At 44.8% G+C, this 19,449-nt stretch overlaps 1 protein-coding gene across 2 annotated transcripts; it reads left to right on the top strand.

The window, feature by feature from the left end:
* Positions 1 to 1,144: 1,144 nt before the first annotated feature.
* On the top strand, positions 1,145 to 15,509 carry ZP2 (zona pellucida glycoprotein 2). 2 transcript variants are annotated; one of them, XM_004057316.5, is made up of 19 exons: positions 1,145 to 1,477; positions 1,568 to 1,656; positions 2,776 to 2,859; positions 3,243 to 3,337; positions 5,972 to 6,124; positions 7,186 to 7,230; positions 7,377 to 7,541; positions 8,559 to 8,655; positions 8,752 to 8,933; positions 9,712 to 9,838; positions 10,674 to 10,861; positions 10,942 to 11,033; positions 11,135 to 11,259; positions 11,407 to 11,596; positions 13,089 to 13,224; positions 13,301 to 13,397; positions 14,104 to 14,187; positions 15,110 to 15,193; positions 15,337 to 15,509. In XM_004057316.5, the coding sequence occupies exons 1-19, from the start codon at positions 1,299 to 1,301 to the stop codon at positions 15,477 to 15,479; spliced, it is 2,355 nt and encodes a 784-aa protein (XP_004057364.5). In that variant the 5' UTR covers positions 1,145 to 1,298; the 3' UTR covers positions 15,480 to 15,509. The 2 variants fall into 2 exon arrangements, with proteins under 2 accessions (XP_004057364.5, XP_055221408.2); XM_055365433.2 differs by having other exon boundaries at positions 1,248 to 1,477; positions 14,071 to 14,187.
* The last annotated feature ends 3,940 nt before the right edge of the window (positions 15,510 to 19,449 follow it).

The raw sequence follows: 19,449 nt of genomic DNA, 5'->3' as shown, positions 1-19,449 counted from the left end.
CACCTATTTTGGAACATGGGCTGCAGACATCTAGTTATCTCAAAGAGCAGTGAGAGATGTTGAAAAAACACATCCATCAGGCCTCAGGAAATCTGAGTTCTCCACCTGGTCCCTGACATTGTTGGGGCAAGTTGCCTTGCCTCAGTTTCCCCACTGGGAAACTTCCAAGTGCTTTACAACAATATAACATTCTTATTAGATCACTACTCCCTTTTACCCAGAAGTTTTACTTTGAGGAATTTATCTTGAGGGTTACCCAAGGATATGTATCAGAATGCTCATCATGTTACTGCTTATAATGATGAAAAATTACAAGCCACCTTATGCTCATAATTAAGGAAATTATATAAACACAGATTTATCTCAAATTGAATATTATGCCACCCTAAAATGGTAACAGAGAGCTTTATATTTAATAGTTATAAAGTGACAGTAGCAGATTACAAAACAGTATTTAAACTTTCCTCCCAGTTTTTTAAAAAAATTGTGTGTGGTGTTTGTAGAAATATGTCTGTAAAGTTACTCACCTAAATATTAGCAGTGGCACTATTATGAGTGACTTTTGCCTTTTCTCTGTATCCTTCTGAAATTGTATCTTTGCAGTAAGCTTAAGCTTTTACACTTGGGGGTCAACAAGGCTTCATTCATTTTTTTTAAAGACACTTCCTGTGCATTATCAGGGTAACTTCTGCACTAGCCAGAAGACTAGATGTTACTTAAAAGGTTTTAGGGTAGGCGCAATGGCTCACGCCTGTAATCCCAGCACTTTGGGAGGCCGAGGCACGTGGATCACCTAGGTCAGGAGTTCGAGACCACCCTGACCAACACGGTGAAACCCCATCTCTACTAAAAATACAAAAATTAGCCAGGCGTGGTGGCGTGCACCTGTAGTCCCAGCTACTCAGGAGGCTGAGGCAGGAGAATTGCTTGAACCCAGGAGGCAGAGGTTGCAGTGAGCCGAGATTGCACCAGTGCACTCCAGCCTGGGTGACAGAGTGAAACTGAACCTCAAAAAAAAAAAAAAAAAAAAAAAATTAGTGGTGTGAACAAGACTTGTTTTTTTCTCAATAAAGCCCATGATTCTCTTTCGCTCTACATTGCAGTTGTAAATAATTTGCCCAAAAGATCCTAATTTCCCCCATAGCTATAGGGAAAACACCAATTCACTCACCTGGAGCTGATTTCAGCAAACTCTGATTTCATGCCTGGCCCACAGGGCAGCTGGCAGAATACCCGGCGCAAGCTGTCAGGAATCAGAGGCCACTTCCTTCCCCAATCCTTCCCTTTCAGCTGGGAGAATGGGAGAAGATTCAGGTGCCCCCAATGGGGAGAGGGTGTGGATGCGGCTGGCTTCCTGCTATAAAAACACAGAGCAGCCTACCCTCTACCTGGTTGATCTGGTAGTGCCTTCTGCTATGGCGTGCAGGCAGAGAGGAGGCTCTTGGAGTCCCTCAGGCTGGTTCAATGCAGGCTGGAGGTGAGTAATTCTGGAAGTGGAGGGAGGGGGTATGGTAGCTTTGTTTGTTAAAGTCCATTCTTCCTTGACTATCTCCCTGTCTCTTTCCAGTACCTACAGGTCGATTTCTCTTTTCTTCGCCCTTGTGACTTCAGTGAACTCCATAGATGTTTCTCAGTTGGTAAATCCTGCCTTTCCAGGTATGTCTCTTGGGTGACGGAAGTCTTCTTAGCAGAGAAAACAGGTTGCAGCTGGAAGGCCTAGCTGGCCAAGAAACACAGGCCTGGCTCAGACAACCTCCATTCACCCCCTTTATTACCTTGGTCAGGTTACTGGATCTTTCTTCTGCTAACCTGTAGACTCACTATACCTACTAAATGAAAACTCAAAAAAACACTTGCACTGCCTTCCAATCCCTCACTGCCTCAAGCTTTATGGTATCCACAGAACAGCAAACCACCACACTAAGCCCTCATCTTTAGGAGCAGCAATCTTCAAACACAAACTCATGCTTAAGGAAAACATCGACATAACAGGCAAAACTGGAGCTGCTCACTTGACGTTCACCTGAGCCAGAGGCTGCAGAGTAGCAGATGATGGGCAAAACTTGATCTTTAAAAAAAAAAAAAAAAAAAAATGCAGCCAGGCGCCGGGGCTCACGCCTGTAATCCCAGAACTTTGGGAAGCCAAGGCAGGCGGATCACCTGAGCTCAGGAGTTTGAGACCAGCCTGGCCAATGTGGTGAAACCCCGTCTCTACCAAAAATACAAAAACTAGCTGGGTGTGGTGGTGGGCACATGTAATCCCAGCTACCTGGGAGGCTGAGGCAGGAGAATCACTTGAACCTGGGAGGCGGAGGTTGAGGTGAGCTGAGATCGCGCCACTGCACTCCAGCCTGGGTGACAGAGAGACTCTGTCTCAAATAAATAAATAAATAAATAAAAGTCCTGGGACTTACCCAGGACTTTGTTTAACATCATTTGCAAAACCGGTTGACAAAGCTTTTGTCAGTTTTTCGGGCCTGCCTCCATCTGCTCCACTGTCAAGGTGTTGACCTGGCTCCTACAGACCTGCTTGTCAACCCTAACCTGGGCTTCTTACGGGAACACTTCAAAAGCCCTGGGTACCTGATATTTTCCTTACAGTTCTTGGCATATTGTATTGTTGTTGTCTTGGTCACTTGTTTGTGAGCTCTCCCAGGGTAGGGGACGATTCTCGCCTCATCTGGAATCCCTCTCATCTGAGAGGAGTCTATACGCTTTTGTAGGAGTTGCATCACTCATGACTCAAAGCCCCCAAATGCTTCCTTTGCTCCTTAGGCACTGTCACTTGCGATGAAATGGAAATAACAGTGGAGTTCCCAAGCAGTCCTGGCACCAAGAAATGGCATGCATCTGTGGTGGGTAGGTAATGTGTGTTATCTCCTCATAGTCCTGATTAGCAGACAGCCTTTGGCTTAGGTCAATCCTGTTTGGGGAGCAGAGTACCCAAACTCCTGCAGCAACGGCATCCAACTCCCATGATGCCATGGGGATACCTGATTTGCATGAAGCCACCCAGCATGGAAGACCTGTCTGTCTTCGAAAGTGTGTCTTATGTCAGCATCTCTGGGAAGCCTCTGGCTGCAAGTCATACCATCTCAAAGCTCAAGTTCTATCACTGAGTTGGGGCGGAAGTGAAGGGACTGAAATGCCTTAGAAATGGACTGGTGGTCTTGACTCTGTAGCTTTGGACTCTCACTGAAATGTACTCAGCCATCCTGTCTAACCTGCTCTGGCCTTGGCAGATCCTCTTGGTCTTGACATGCCGAACTGCACTTACATCCTGGACCCAGAAAAGCTCACCCTGAGGGCTACCTATGATAACTGTACCAGGAGAGTGGTAAGTCATTGCTTTGAGCAGTTCTTGGGGAAGTACATAGTAACCTAAGAGTTACTGGCAGTAAACTTGGCTAAGAACTTACTCTTTGGAGTAAAGCAGTGGCTCTCAACCAAGGGGGTGGTGTCTCGTGTGTGGCTCTTCTTTTCTATTATAATCTGTCTAGGCCAGGTGTGATGGCTCACGCCTATAATCTCTGCACTTTAGGAGGCTGAGACGGGTGGATCACCTGAGGTCAGAAGTTTGAGACCAGCCTGGCCAACATGGTGAAACCCCATCCCTACTAAAAATACAAAAAACTAGCTGGGTGTGGTAGCACACACCTGTAATCCCAGCTACTTGTGAGGCTGAGACAGGAGAATCGCTTAAACCCAGGGGACAGAGGTTTGCAGTGAGCTGAGATTGCTCCATTGCCCTCCAGCCTGGGCAACAAGAGCAAAACTGTCCGGAGGAGGGTGGGGGGAATCTGTCCAGACATTTGACAACATCTAGAAACATCTTTGGTTATCGCAACTGAAGGTAGAAGAGCTACTACTGGCATCTAATGGATACAAGCCAAAGATGCTGGCAGACAACCAACATTACCCAAGTCTCCTCCCCATAACACAGAATTACCAGAACTGAGATGTCAGTGTTGAGGATGAGAAACCCTGGCATTCAAGTACTTGAGCCCTTGAGCCCTGGCTCTACCACTAATCAGGTGTAATTTCCAGCAAGTGAGCCCTTTCAAGCCTGTTTGCCCATTAGAAGATGAGAGTAATGGTGCCTGTTCCATGGGGGTAATGAAGACTAATGATGTTCTACAGATTAAGACCTGGTGCAGAACCTGGATACAACAAATGATGAAACACGAGCTATTTTGATCTGTGAACCCCCACATGAGATGGAAGGCTATTTTGGTGCTAGCAAATAGAAATCTGGCCTATAGAAACAGGTGTTAAAAGGCAAACAGCAGCTAAGCAGTAAGGGTTTTTCTATTGCCAAGCAACAGTATTGCCCAATCAGGAATATTAGGAGCAATAAAAGCAACCTGTCTAAGCAGAAGCTAGCAAGTTGTAATTTGGAAAGTTTGGATTTGACTAGTTGGACATAGGCCTGGCGTGAGTTCTGGGAATCTGCCTATCTAACAGTCTATACCATCTGATTACGATGCAGGTGGTCAGCAGTCTAAGCTTTGTACAGATACAGTCTTAGACCCTACTCTGTAAACAGGCTTGAACTGTAAGTCATCTGGTCCCCTAAAGCCGTCTATGATCAATCAATGAAGTAATCATAGGTCCTTCATGAAAAACCTGATAATTTCCTTCTAAAACAGACCTTCTCAACATTAGAGGTCTTAGTCACATTCCCTTAGACCAAGGGTCTGCAAACCATAACCTGTGGATGGCCAAACGCAGTCCATGGTCTCTTTCTGAGGCAGGCTTGCTTTGTAGCCCAGCTAGAAAGTAGTGGCTGCAATCATGGCTCACTGCAGCCTAGAAATGCTGGGCTCAAGGGATTCTCCCGTCTCAGCCTCCCAACTAGCTGGGGCTACAGGCAGGCAACACTATGCCTGTCTAATCTTTGTCTTGTCAAAATGGGGATTTCACCATGTTGTCCAGGCTGGCCTCAAACTTCTGGCCTCAAGGGATCCTCCCACCTCAGCCTCCCAAAGCACTGGGATTATAGGCATGAACCACTGTGCCTAGTTCATGGGTTTTTTTTGTGTTTTTGTTTGTTTTTGTTTTTGTTTGGTTTTCAAACTAAGAATGGGTTTTATCTTCTTAATCTTTTTTTTTTTTTTTTTTTTTTTTTTTTTTTGAGGCGGAGTCTCGCTCTGTCGCCCAGGCTGGAGTGCAGTGGCGCCATCTCGGCTCACTGCAACCTCTACCTCCCAGGCTCAAGCAATCCCCTACCCTATGTCTCAGTACCACCTCAGCCTGCCTAGTAGCTGAGACCACAGGCATATACCACCACACCCAGCTAACTTTTGTGGTGTGTGTGTGTGTCTGTTTAATATATATATAGAGATGGAGTCTCTCACCATGTTGCACAGGCTGGTCTTGAACTCCTGAGCTCAAGCAGTCAGTCTGCCTCAGCCTCCCAAAGTGCTGGAGTTACAGGCAATGAGCCACCATGCCCAGCTGGCTTTTATCTTTTTAAAGTTCTTTTAAGGAAACATGCTATGGATTTCCTGTGGCTCACATGAGTCTAAAACAGTTGCTAATGCATAATGGAAAAAGGTTGGCTGATCCCTGCTTTTAGACTGAGTTTCCTAAGGTCAGGGGTAATAGCAAGGGTAGCTCTATCCAGCACAATGGCAGCTACTTAGGTGCTTAACAAGTATTCAGATAACCTGGGTAGAAGCCCCATACCAACCCCATTCAGCCAGGACCATGGTACTGAGACATAGGGTACACATAAGAGAAATAGAAACTGAACTCCATTTCCTGATGCTAAAACTGGCCTATCAGTATGAGTCTTCACTAACAGATTACAATGGGCTAGCTAGTCTCCTGGTACGGGAATGAGGTACCTTCCAGCACTTGTGGTATTAGTAACTTTAAGCGTTTTCCCACTCAGATGGGTCAGATGGTATTCTAGAATCCCATGGGGGTACAGTACTTACTCTGTTCCCACTGTGCTATCTGTACACAGCATGGTGGACACCAGATGACCATCAGAGTCATGAATGACAGTGCTGCTTTAAGACACGGAGCTGTCATGTATCAGTTCTTCTGTCCAGCTATGCAAGTAGAAGAGACCCAGGGGCTTTCAGCATCTACAATCTGCCAGAAGGATTTCATGTCCGTGAGTGAAACGGGCTGACTGCTCGGGGTATATGGCTACTGCAGGGGGAATATGATGATGATCTAACCAGGGCGGGGCTTAGAAATCAGACCATGATTTAATCCTGTACTTGCTAATTTTCTGTGTGATGAGGTTTAACTTTACACTGAGGCTTTGTTTCCAAGTCCAAAGTGATAGGACAATAATGCTTACCTCAGGGTGGCTCTAAGAATTTACTGAGAGTATATACATGGTACTTGGCACATCATGCATGGCAATAGGGTTTTATTGGTAGTTACACTCACACTAATCATCTGACAAATGGAATACATGCCATGTTCCAGGCCCTACCCTAGATGCTAAGATACAATAAGTGAACAAAATGATCCAGTCACATCTTCATGGGTTTAGAGTCTAACATGGCTAATGTCAACAATGGACAACTAAAAATAACACTGACATAAAAGCAACTCAATAACAATGATAGAACTGCATGGCTTTTATATAGTACCTGATTTCTATGGACATTGGTGAAAGGGCAAACGTTTAAGAACATTGCCCTGGTCAGGCATGGTGGCTCATGCCTGTAATCCCAGCAATTTGGGAGGCTGAGGTGGGTGGATCACCTGCGGTCAGGAGTTTGAGACCAGCCTGACCAACATGGTGAAAACCCATCTCTACTAAATACAAAAAACTAGCCGGGTATGGTAGTACATTCCTGTAATCCCAGCTACTTGGGAGGCTGGGGCAGGAGAATCACTTGAACCCAGGAGACGGAGGTTGCAGTGAGCCGAGATTGCACCATTGCACTCCAGCCTGGGCGATGAGCGAAACTCTATCTTGGGGGGAAAAATGTGTCCCAACTTACAACTGGAAAGGAGCTTAGATCTTCCAGCTGCCTCTTGGGATCAGAAGTTCAAAGAAGTATAATGACATCTAAGGGCACAGTCAGGGTTCATGTGCTTCTTCCACTGCATCCCACAAGCAGGCCTTTTGGTGTGACAACCACACAGCAATTTCTGGCATGAATTCGGAAACATCTACCTCCAAATCAGTCTTACATCACAATTCTTTTCTTCCAGTTTTCCTTGCCACGGGTCTTCTCTGGCTTGGCTGACGACAGTAAGGTATGAAGCAAATTTTAAAAATCAGACCTTAATAACTTTTAATTCTATGTTAAAGGTGATATTACCTTTAACCTGATAAATTGTTAGACTACCAGAGACTTGGTTAAGGGAGCACCAGCCCTCTAAACAAACCTTTTTGACTTCAGGGGACCAAAGTTCAGATGGGATGGAGCATTGAGGTTGGTGATGGTGCAAGAGCCAAAACTCTGACCCTGCCAGAGGCCATGAAGGAAGGCTTCAGCCTCTTGATTGACAACCACAGGATGACCTTCCACGTGCCATTCAATGCCACTGGAGTGACTCACTATGTGGTAGGTGTGGAAGTCTGGCTTTGTACCACCAAAGCACAGGCCAGTATTCCTAAATTGAAGCATGATCTCAACCATGTCTTCACATTAACTTATAATACAACTCATTTTAATGCCTATTAAGTGCCAAACACTTCGCTGGGTATTCACACCTGTAATCCCAGCACTTTGGAAGGCTGAAGCGGGCAGATCGCTTGAGGTCAGGAGTTCAAGACCAGCCCGGCCAACCCTGTCTGTTTAGTGAAACCCTGTCTCTACTAAAAACACAAAAACTTAACTGGGTGAGATGGTACATGCCTATAATCCCAACTACTCAGGAGGCTGAGGTGGGAGAATCGCTTGAACCCAGGAGGTAGAAGTTGCAGTGAGCCGAGATTGTACTACTGCACTCCAGCCTGGGCAACAGAGCGAGACCATTTCTCAAAAATAGACATAATCCTTACCTCAATCTAGTCTCTTTCCCATAGTCTTAAATCTATAGTACAACACAGAACAAGCATATTCCTGAAAGCTTTATGGGTTAAGGGGTTCTGTTTGGGTTGTCATTGTCCTATATTGTTTTATAGCAAGTATTGGTGCTTTCCAGGCCAATAGTCTGAACACTGCACTAAATGAATTAATCTCCTAAAGTACTTAGGACAGGTCCTGACATGTAAGTGCTCAAATGCCAACCACTTCAAGAACAGTCCTATCTCCCAGTAAGAACACAAATGGATTGAGGCTTGAAAACATTGTCTGGCTGCTGATACTTTAAAATAGTCATATGGGGTAAGGACAGATCTTATCTGCCTAGAAGTCATTGGCTACAGGTGATCTAGACAACATTCTTCCAGATGTTAGAACAAGGTTAAAACTAATATACCTCCAGATTAGACAAATTAGTCATTAGACAAATGCTTAAATCCTACTTGTGTCAAAGTAGTGCCCATTACTTGGATATATACTTGCCAAGATGATTCTTACTCGTTAGAGATTCAAGTAACCAATGTTCTTGAAGATCACTGTTATTTCTCCCCCTAGCAAGGTAGTAGTCATCTCTACATGGTGTCTCTGAAGCTTACATTTATATCTCCTGGACAGAAGGTGATCTTCTCTTCACAAGCTATTTGTGCACCAGGTAAGGTCCCAGATAGCTGCAACCTCAGGGTGGGAGACATTGTCCTAGAAGCTTAATCAAGGCTGGTAATGGGCATTCTGTTGTCATTCCTTCTAGATCCTGTGACCTGCAATGCCACACACATGACTCTCACCATACCAGAGTTTCCTGGGAAGCTTAAGTCTGTGAGCTTTGAAAACCAGAACATTGATGTGAGCCAGCTGCATGACAATGGAATTGATCTAGAAGCAACAAATGGCATGAAATTGCATTTCAGCAAAACTCTGCTCAAAACGAAAGTATGTTCAATTGTCAACCACTGAACTCCACCGGGTCCTGACTTGAAGTATACTCTTGTGGGTAGTCCTCATATGGCTGATAACTTGCCCATGAGCTCTAATTGCCAACAGAACAGATTCAAACTCCAAAAGGCCTCATTTGATCATCTTGTATAAGTGAAATATCAAGTAACTAAAGTCCATTCTCTAACACAAAACCTCTTTAACTTCTGTCATGAAAAATCGTCTAAGTCTTTCTAAGTCTTAAAACTGTCTAAGGCCCCAACTGAGTAGTAGCAACTACTTGTCAAATACCGAATGATGAATCTGTCCTGGTCAATGAACAGGACACCTTGATCTAAACAAAAGGGTCCTGTACTGTTGCTGTTGAGGTTAGTCTTCACTAGAACTGCCAGGGATACCAGAGAATAATCTTAGGTTGGGGGTACATGTTATGCAATACCATTTTATAACATCTGTAGAGTCCTTTTGACTCAGACCCGGCTTGGCAGAGGATTCCACTATTCTTTGGAATTTGATCTGCTAATTCAAGCTTTAGTGCCTTGTACAAAGAATACAGTGCTGGGTACTCCAGGGCATGAGTTTAAAGCAATAAATCTGCCTGGGGATACATCCAGATCTGAGGAAGTGATAGGGTCTCTCTTGTTTTGGTTTAAAGGGAGCCCAGATAAGTCTGGAGTGTGTCCTGCAAGTATTCAGTGGACTTTCTTCCTGCCTCCCTGTGACGGTTCCGGGCCCCAACAGGCTGTGGCTGCTAATTGACATTTTCTCATTTCAGTCATCTGAAAAATGCCTACTCCATCAGTTCTACTTAGCTTCACTCAAGCTGACCTTTCTCCTTCGGCCAGAGACAGTATCCATGGTGATCTATCCTGAGTGTCTCTGTGAGTCACCAGTTTCTATAGGTAAAGACCTTTTATTAAAATCATGTTCTGCCTTTTTTCTCCCTTGGCTCTTGTACATGTGGGCAAATGTATAGAAGGTCAGATTCTGATCTATTGCTTATAGACTGAAGAAACTAAAGACTAGTCAGATTAGAAACAGTGTAGCTGCTATGATGGGGTCCTAAGTATGATATTTTTAAGATCCCTACATAGGTAGGTTTTATGGTAACTGCTCCATGGTTAAGCAATCTAGATATTTTGGCTTAGGAGCCTGAACTTGACATCTAGGTAAGAATATTCAAACTTCTAATTAGAATTAAGTTTAAGTACCTCCCCACCCCAAAATTCCTACAAATTCTTAAATACAGAGTGAATATCTCTTGTTTAGCATTGCTTCCACCATGTGCTTCTGTTTAATGTGATCTGCACAGGTCAGATCAAATAGGAAAACCAGCTCCTGCCTCAGTTTCTCCCCAAACTACTCAGGATTTGTGAGTATGCAAAGAAAGGATACAATAACATAGGCGCTGTACTTAAAGCCACATTAAGTTTAACCTTGAGTCAACTCCTGCCCTTCATCAGGATTCTCACTGGTCTTATACCATATAGCACTTCTTCCTACATCTACTGGTCCCTCCTTTGGATGAAAAGTCCTACTCTCACATAGAAAAATCAACTAACTTCAGCTCCCTTTGTAATTCAAGCTGCTGATCAAGGTTCCCTCATAAAGACTTCAAGACAGATTCTGATGCCTCCTGCTAAATTAGAATTTCTCCCTCGTAGCATATCAGGTTGGGAGATGACAGTATCACAGGGCAGACAAACTTATTTTCTCTAAACTTTCACCGCTGTCTAGTTACAGGGGAGCTGTGCACCCAGGATGGGTTTATGGACGTCGAGGTCTACAGCTACCAAACACAACCAGCTCTTGACCTGGGTACTCTGAGGGTGGGAAACTCATCCTGCCAGCCTGTCTTTGAGGCTCAGTCTCAGGGGCTGGTACGGTTCCACATACCCCTGAATGGATGTGGAACGAGATATAAGGTTAGTACTGGCGGATGGCACGAGGTTAAGTCTCATCTTTGACATAACTGGCTGCTAACCCACTTTCTCTGACATTTAAGTTCGAAGATGATAAAGTCGTCTATGAAAATGAAATACATGCTCTCTGGACGGATTTTCCTCCAAGCAAAATATCTAGAGACAGTGAGTTCAGGTGAGATAAAATTGCTATTTGACTCTTAAGCTCTAGTTTAAACTCAAGCAATTTTTTAACCTGAAATTTTCTGTACCTACCTTCCCTCCAAACTCTTACAGAATGACAGTGAAGTGTTCTTATAGCAGGAATGACATGCTACTAAACATCAACGTTGAAAGCCTTACTCCTCCAGTGGCCTCAGTGAAGTTGGGTCCATTTACCTTGATCCTTCAAAGCTACCCAGGTAAGAGATTGCAGTCTGTGAAATTGCTTAAATGATCTCAAACTTCTCCCTAAAATGAACATCCTGATACTGCCAGACTAATGGAGCAGTGATGACCTATGAATCTGTGTTGCAGCCATTAACTACTTGAATACCATTCAATTTCAGATAATTCCTACCAACAACCTTATGGGGAAAACGAGTACCCTCTAGTGAGATTCCTCCGCCAACCAATTTACATGGAAGTGAGAGTCCTAAACAGGGATGACCCCAACATCAAGCTGGTCTTAGATGACTGCTGGGCGACATCCACCATGGATCCAGACTCTTTCCCCCAGTGGAACGTTGTCGTGGATGGGTAGGTACTCCCTGTACTATCAGGTTACCCAGCTAATCCATCAAAACTTGCCAGTAAGGGGAATAAACCCTCTTGGGCTTTAGAGCAGCATTCAGTCATGTGAGATCCTGATTTAGTCCTTGTTTTCTAATTGGGACTCTTCTGCCTTCTGTTTTTTGCTTTTTTTGGTTTTGAGATGGGGTCTCATTCTTTCACCCAGGTTGGCGTGCTGCGGCATGATCTTAGCTCACTGTAGCCCCTGCCTCCTGGGTTCAAGCAATTCTCCTACCTCAGCCTCCTGGGTAGCTGAGATTACAGGGGCACACCACCAAGCCCAGCTAATTTTTGCAATCTTAGTAGAGACAGGGTTTTGCCATGTTGGCCAGGCTGGTCTCGAACTCCTGACTTCAGGTGATCCACCTACCTTGGCCTCCCAAAGTACTGGGATTACAGGTGTGAACCACCACACTTGGCCACATGCTACCTTCCAATCATCTCTTGAATCTTAAGGAATGAGTTCCAAAGCCCCAGAAAGTCTGACTCTACTATGGTGTTGATCATCTGGAAAGACTGGTCTCTAGCCTCTATCCATCTGAACACCTACCATATGCCAGGCACAGTGCTATGTATTCCACATCCACTAGTTGTACTAGTCTTCGTCTTTCATGAAGAAACCCCAGCTTGCTGCCTAAATAAGCAGCCCAAAACAATACTTGAACAATGGAGCTTGTATTAGAATATCCATCTGACTCTAGAATCTGAGCGCTGATGCTCTGAGGTTGCAGCCACACACTTGTACACATAGGTGTTCAACCTTACAGCTCTCCTGCCGTGTCCTGTCCTACAACTGGATCTCACTCATTCTTCTGGAATAGTGTGTACTTGGCTAAAACTGCACCTTTGCTTTCTTGAAGCTGTGGTAGCTCAGTTACTAAGCCTTCTGTTTTGTTTTTGAGACGAGGTCTCACTCTTGTCCCCCAGGCTGGAGTGCAATGGCACAATCTCGGCTCACTGCAACCTCCGCCTCCCAGGTTCAAGCGATTCACCTGCCTTAGCCTCCCAAGTAGCTGGGACTACAGGTGCCTGCCACCATGCCCAGCTAATTTTTATATCTTTAGTAGAAACGGGGTTTCACCATGTTGGCCAGGCTGGTCTTAGACTCCTGACCTCAGGTGATCTGCCCACCTCAGCCTCCCACAGTGCTGGGATTACAGGTGTGAGCTACTGCACCTGGCCAAGAAACCAGTGTCTTCTGAAATGATATAATTTGTACTTCTCGTGTAGTTGGCAAACAGGTACTGCTAAAATAGTTAAAATATGACTAGTCTATACAACTTATGATTTCATAGGTATTATAGGTCAGGTAAGAAATGCTGAGTAAAACAAAGGTGCTGGTAGAAGGTAAATATGGCAATAGTTCTGAAGACATTACGTATGACTAAATCTGGGCAGACATTGAATTTGACTCCAAGATGCATATGACTGACATCCCTCCCTGGTGCATACCTCCTAGCTGTGCATATGACCTGGACAACTACCAGACCACCTTCCATCCAGTCGGCTCCTCTGTGACCCATCCTGATCACTATCAGAGGTTTGACATGAAGGCTTTTGCCTTTGTATCAGAAGCCCACGTGCTCTCTAGCCTGGTAAGTGATTCAGAAGTCACCAGGGACAGGTTAAATGTTAGTGCATCGATTCCATGTAACTCTCTTCTGTCTCCAGGTCTACTTCCACTGCAGTGCCTTAATCTGTAATCGACTCTCCCCTGACTCCCCACTGTGTTCTGTGACCTGCCCTGTGTCCTCTAGGCACAGGCGAGGTAAAAACTTCAAATTCCTGTTTCTGTGAGTCTAATTCAAAGCAAGTATCAACTTTTTAGAATAGAAGATCTTAAGGACTGGTATAACTCATACTTTATTTACTGCCCAGAGCTCTTGTTGGCCCAGTCAAAACTTGGTCCAGTCTACCTTACTCATGTGACAAGTCTAAGATGAACAGTTTCTTGTCTAGTTCTATAGACGATGAGTTCTTTAAGAATCTATCCTTTTTTTTTTTTTTTTTTTTTTTTGAGACAGAGTTTTGCTCTTGTTGCCCAGGCTGGAGTAAGATGGTGTGATCTCGGCTCACTCCGCCTCCAGGGTTCAAGGGAAATGATTCTCCTGCCTGAGCCTCCCAAGTAGCTGGGATTATAGGCACCCCCCAACACACCCAGCTAACTTTTATATTTTTAGTAGAGACAGGGTTTCATCATGTTGGCCAGGCCAGGCTGGTCTCAATCTCCTGACCTCAGGTGATTCACCTACCTCGGCCTCCCAAAAGTGCTGGGATTATAGGCATGAGCCACCATACCCGACCCCAAGAATCCATCCCACTTCTACAGTAAAGGGCATAACCTCGCCTGCAAAGGCAAGACAAACCACATGAACAAAATATTCCAGAGAGCTTCTACTTCTAAGCATTCCATTGACACACCTCTCGAACCACTATTCCAGAGGCCAAACACAAACTTGATCATCTGTCTCCAGCCACAGGGGCCACTGAAGCGGAGAAAATGACAGTCAGCCTCCCAGGACCCATTCTCCTGTTGTCAGATGACTCTTCATTCAGAGGTATGGACCTAAAGCCTGGAGTACTTCCTGGATTCAAGTTCTTAGCTTTTTATGCCAAGCGGTCAGTGCTTACATATACTATGTACCCGTGGTAAGTCTAAACAATAGAAGAATAAAAGACTAAGTCTCTTCCCAGAAGTAGGCTTCTATTAAGTCTCCTGTGCACCCTTCTAGAAATCACTTCAACACAAGTAGGATCATATCTTCTACCTACTGATCTAGAACTGGGTCTCTAATCTGTCTTATCTACCTTATATCTGTACAAAGAACCCTTAGGATTCCACGTGGCTCTACCTTAGTCATGATCCTCATTCATGGATATCTATAGGTTTATTTCTAGTTTTGTCCTCAGTCCATACTAGAATCCTTCTTTTTTTTTTTTGAGATAAAGTTTTGTTCTTGTCACCCAGGCTGGAGTGCAATGGCGTGATCTTGGCTCACTGCAGCCTCTGCCTCCCAGGTTCAAGTGATTCTCCTGCCTCAGCCTCCCGAGTATCAGGGATTACAGGCACCTGCCACTGTGCCCAGCTACTTTTATTATTTTTAGTAGAGATAGGGTTTTACCATGTTGGCCAGGCTCCTCTCAAACTCCTGACCTCAAGTGATCCGCCCGCCTCAGCCTCCCAAAGTGCTGGGATTACAGGTGTGAGCCACCACACCCGGCCACAAAAAAAAAAAAATCCTCTTGAATTTCTTGTTATAGTAGTCAAAGATTTAAGATATGTTTCTAGCAAGATTAGGTCAGAGCATGTGCATCTTAACATGCTATGGCCAAACTTGTCTGTATTAGTTTGTTCCTGTTATCACATACCCTTACCTGAGATAGCCTTAATGAACAACCTGTGGGATCACACCCTCAGGGGACAGCTAACCACATCGACTAGCATGAAGATGTTGTACTAAACTCTCAGGTTCTTCCCAGGTGTCGGCTCATCTGATCTAAAAGCAAGTGGGAGCAGTGGGGAGAAGAGTAGGAGTGAAACAGGGGAGGAGGTTGGCTCACGAGGTAAGTTTATTCAATGTTGCAAACTTCTGAAATAAGCCTGTTGAAGGCTTAGTTTTACCCCCTTCTCTGGGGAGCCTTATGTAAGGCTTCCACTTACCCTTATTTAAAAATACTTAAGACTCAAATGTCTGCTTCCTTTGTAGGTGCTATGGACACCAAAGGGCACAAGACTGCTGGAGATGTTGGTTCCAAAGCTGTGGCTGCTGTGGCTGCCTTTGCAGGTGTGGTGGCAACTCTAGGCTTCATCTACTACCTGTACGAGAAAAGGACTGTGTCAAATCACTAAATGGGCTTCTAAATAAAGCAGTCAAAATAAGCCTCTTGCCTTCCACATTCTTAAGATTAGATGACAAGGGATCATTTCTTTTTGTTCCTCAGTGTAGAGGCAGTACCTAGCCACAATCCTCTGGGCAGGATTTGTATATAGATACAAATAGGGAAGTTCATGGTATAATTGTTTCCTGTCATTTGGCCCCTTCTGATCCTCTAACCCCAATACGTGAGTCCTCTGACACTCCCAGTCAACAGTAGGGCTTTAGCTATAGCCCACCTCTGGGGGTACACTTGAGTCTACAAGCTCTTACATAGGATAAGAAGCCAGCAAGCTACCCATGATCACTGGCATAAATCCCACCCCCCTTCTTTTAAGGGAAGGGAAACCAGATGTTCCTAAGAAAGTAATATAAGAACTTACTTCAAGGTAATTCCTAACTCAGGTTACACTCAAGCTTACAACTTTCCTGAGCTTAAAAGGACTTAGTTACCTTCCCACTTATAACTAAAGACAAGCAATCTTTCTTTGGTAGGGAAAGGAATACTAAAGTGCCAGAGTCCTAAGGCTCAGTTATAACATCCCAAGAATCAGACTCCACCATTCAACTGAGCCTAGAGTGAGTTTTCCATTACCTGCATTCGATCTTGACCTTCTCCTGAGGCCTTCCTCCTGAGGGTCGCCAGTCTTATTCTAAGTAATTATGTCATCAACATGACTAGTGTCTGCTTTATACTGCAGCTCTTAGAGACCTTCAAGATATATGGAAATTCACTTGTATTCTAGAAAACTTGAGTCTAAAATTTTTGCAAGGAAACATTTCAAATCTACATATGGCAGGAAGAATAAAAGTGATGAAAGCTTCTAGTGGCTGGATTTAAATGTCAGCTCAGTCATTATACTCTTGGGTTTTTCAAAATCTAACCTTGAGGTTGAATATCGTGATGTCTATCTGGTCATCTTGTGGTTTTCTATAGGTGCGATCTCGGCTTATTGCAACCTCCGCCTCCTGGGTTCAAGCGATTCTCCTGCCTCAGCCTCCTCAGTAGCTGGGATTGCAGGCACCTGCCACCAAGCCCAGCTAATTTTTGTATTTTTAGTAGAGACGGTGTTTCACCATGTTGGCCAGGCTGGTCTCGAACTCCTGACCTCAGGTGATCTGTCTTACTCGGCCTCCCAAAGTGTTGGGATTACAGGCATGAGACACCATGCCCGGCACCTGTTCTGGAGTTCTGCCACACAGACTTAAAAGGTAGCTTTCTAAATCCTTTGGTTAGGTCTTACAGATAAGTCTCTGATGTAGGGAAAGAACCACACCTACCTTATGTAGAGGGTCTGGCATTTCTAGAGTAATAGGGTCACAAGCTCAAATTGTCTCATCGAAACCCTTCTTTGGACCTTCTTTTAAGGATACAAGGCATTCTGCTAAATAGTTGTAGATTCAAAATTTTGTGTGACTTTATCAAGTTGCATTGTATATCATAACTAAATCTCACGTACCACGCTTTTTAATGGCATTTTTTAAAATGGCCACTTAAATGACTTCCTGACCCTGAATGACACCTACCCCCGACCCATGTCTAGGAATTACATCCTAATCCCTAGAGCCTGTGAATATTACTTTTACATGGCAACACGGACTCTGCAGATGTGACTAAGGGTGTTGACATGGTAAGATCATCCCAGTGGGCCCAATCACAAGTGTCCTTATAAAACAAGGTCAGCAGGGCACGGTGGCTCATGCCGGTGATCCCAGCACTTTGGGAGGCTGAGGCATGTGGATCACCTGAGGTCAGGAGTGCGAGACCAGCCTGGCCAACATGGTGAAACACCATCTCTACTAAAAATACAAAAAATTAGCCGGGCATGGTGGCGGGCGCCTGTAATCCCAGATACATGGGAGGCTGAGGCAGGAGAATTGCTTGAACTCGGGAGGTGGAGGTTGCAGTGAGCCGAGATTGCGACATTGCACTCCAGCCTGAGCAAGAAGAGTGAAACTCTGTCTCAAAATAAAAACAAGGTCAGAATAGGATGTATCAATGGAAGCAGAAGTTGGAATGATAGAGAGTCACAGAAAACACAGGCCGCCTCTAGTAGGGGAACAAGAAAATATCTTCCCATAGAGCCTCTAGAAAGAGTACAGCTCTGCTGTACCACTTTAGACTTCTGACCTCCAGAATTGTGAGACAGCTTAACGGCATGAAACAAACTTGTTACAGCAACAATAGGAAATTAAAATACTGAGTCACTACCCACAACTTGAAAAACATGGCTTAAAAGTGCACACTTTACAGATGAGCAACTTGAGCCCTAAAGAAGCTTGTCCAGGATGTCACAGCCCCTTGATTACAGAGCTAGAGCCTCTCAGCTGCAAGTTGGTCCACTTGTATAGAGTCACATTGGGAATCAAAGTCCCCTGGGTCTCAAGGCAGCCCACAGCGTGACTTGGTTCTGATGTGTTTGCCAAAAATGCTAAAGCAGAACTTTGAGAGTGGAAAGCCAAGCTGGTGTGGAGCAGCTGCCGGGATGAACACTTGTTGCCATGGTAGCCTGGGAGCAGTTGACTAAAGTCGTGTTCTTGCCTTCTGAAAGTAGGCATCCTACTATATATGGGGGAGGCAGCCTCCTCAGACAGGAACTGTGTGGGAAGAGAGTCGAGCTTAAATCCTGAGAGACTGCTGCTTCAACCACGTTAGTGTGCTTGCAATCTCCTTTATCACGTAGTGATGGGCTGTAATTGTCATACAGGTGTCAAGAGTAGAATGATGGAGCTTTGGGGTTCTAATAGTTTGAGCAGTTCTGATTGATGGTGGAGGTTGCAGGAGTTGAAAACAGACTTGTGTGCCCTGGGAAGGCACCTGTAATGTAATGTACTACTTTCCCCTGCCCTGTTCTGCATTAGGAAGTTCTGTGGGATGCACAGGGCTCTAGAGCAAGAGTTGGGTTTGGGTTCGGGATCTACGTCCCCCTGGCTGTGTGGCCTCGGGCAGATAGAACAATCTCTGAGCCTGCTTCCGCATCTGTAAAAAGGGAACACAACCTACTTTGGAAGTGTGTGAGGGTTCAACAAGATAACCGTTGTATTGATGCAGGCGCTGCCCAGTCAGCATTGGAGTATCTCAACATCAAGAAAATAGCACTGTTCTAACTCTAAATAAAAACTCAGATAACATTATGGACAATAACTGTGACTTGAATAAGTCTGTGTGCTATATACCAAGGCATATGTAATCAAGTGCACATGTGGTAGAATGTACACCTGATTGTACAGACCTCTGGCCTAGACACCATCTACCAAACTAAAATCTTTAGGGAGACACCACCCACAAAACTAGACACTATCAGCTGGGCACGGTGGCTCACTCCTGTAATCCCAGCACTTTGGGAGGCTGAGGCAGGCAGATCACCTGAGGTCAGGAGTTTGAGACCAGCCCGGTCAACATGGTGAAACACCGTTTCTACTAAAAATACAAAAAATTAGGTGGGCGTGGTGGCAGGTGCCTGTAATCCCAGCTATTTGGGAGGCTGAGGCAGGAGAATCACTTGAACCCAGGAGGTGGAAGTTGTAGTTAGCCAAGATTATGCCACTGCACTCCAGCCTGGACGACAGAGGTAGACTCCATTTCAAAACAAAACAAAAAACAAAAACTTAGACACCATCTACTAAACTAGAATCTTTAGGGAGTGGAGTCTAAGCATGTTTAGGCTCTATAGGAGGCTAAATCATGGCCCCAAAGATATTCACGTGCTAACCTCTGGGACTTGTGAATTTTCCCTAATATGGCAAAAGGGACTTTGCAGTCATAATTAAGGTAAAATGGTGAGATGGGGGAAATTATCTAAATTATCCAGGTAGGCCATACATATAACTGCATGTGTGCTTGTAAGAGGGAGTTTTGACTATGGGGAGAAGGCAGTACAATGATGGAAGCAGAGGTTGGAGTGATGCACTTTGAGATGGAGAAAGGGCTGTAAGCCATGGGAT

This window comes from Gorilla gorilla, chromosome 18 (assembly GCF_029281585.2).
Source record: "Gorilla gorilla gorilla isolate KB3781 chromosome 18, NHGRI_mGorGor1-v2.1_pri, whole genome shotgun sequence".
Classification (NCBI taxonomy): Eukaryota; Metazoa; Chordata; class Mammalia; order Primates; family Hominidae; genus Gorilla; species Gorilla gorilla.
The sequence above is the reverse complement of the archived record's forward strand: the minus strand, read 5'-3'. Positions and strand labels throughout refer to the sequence as shown.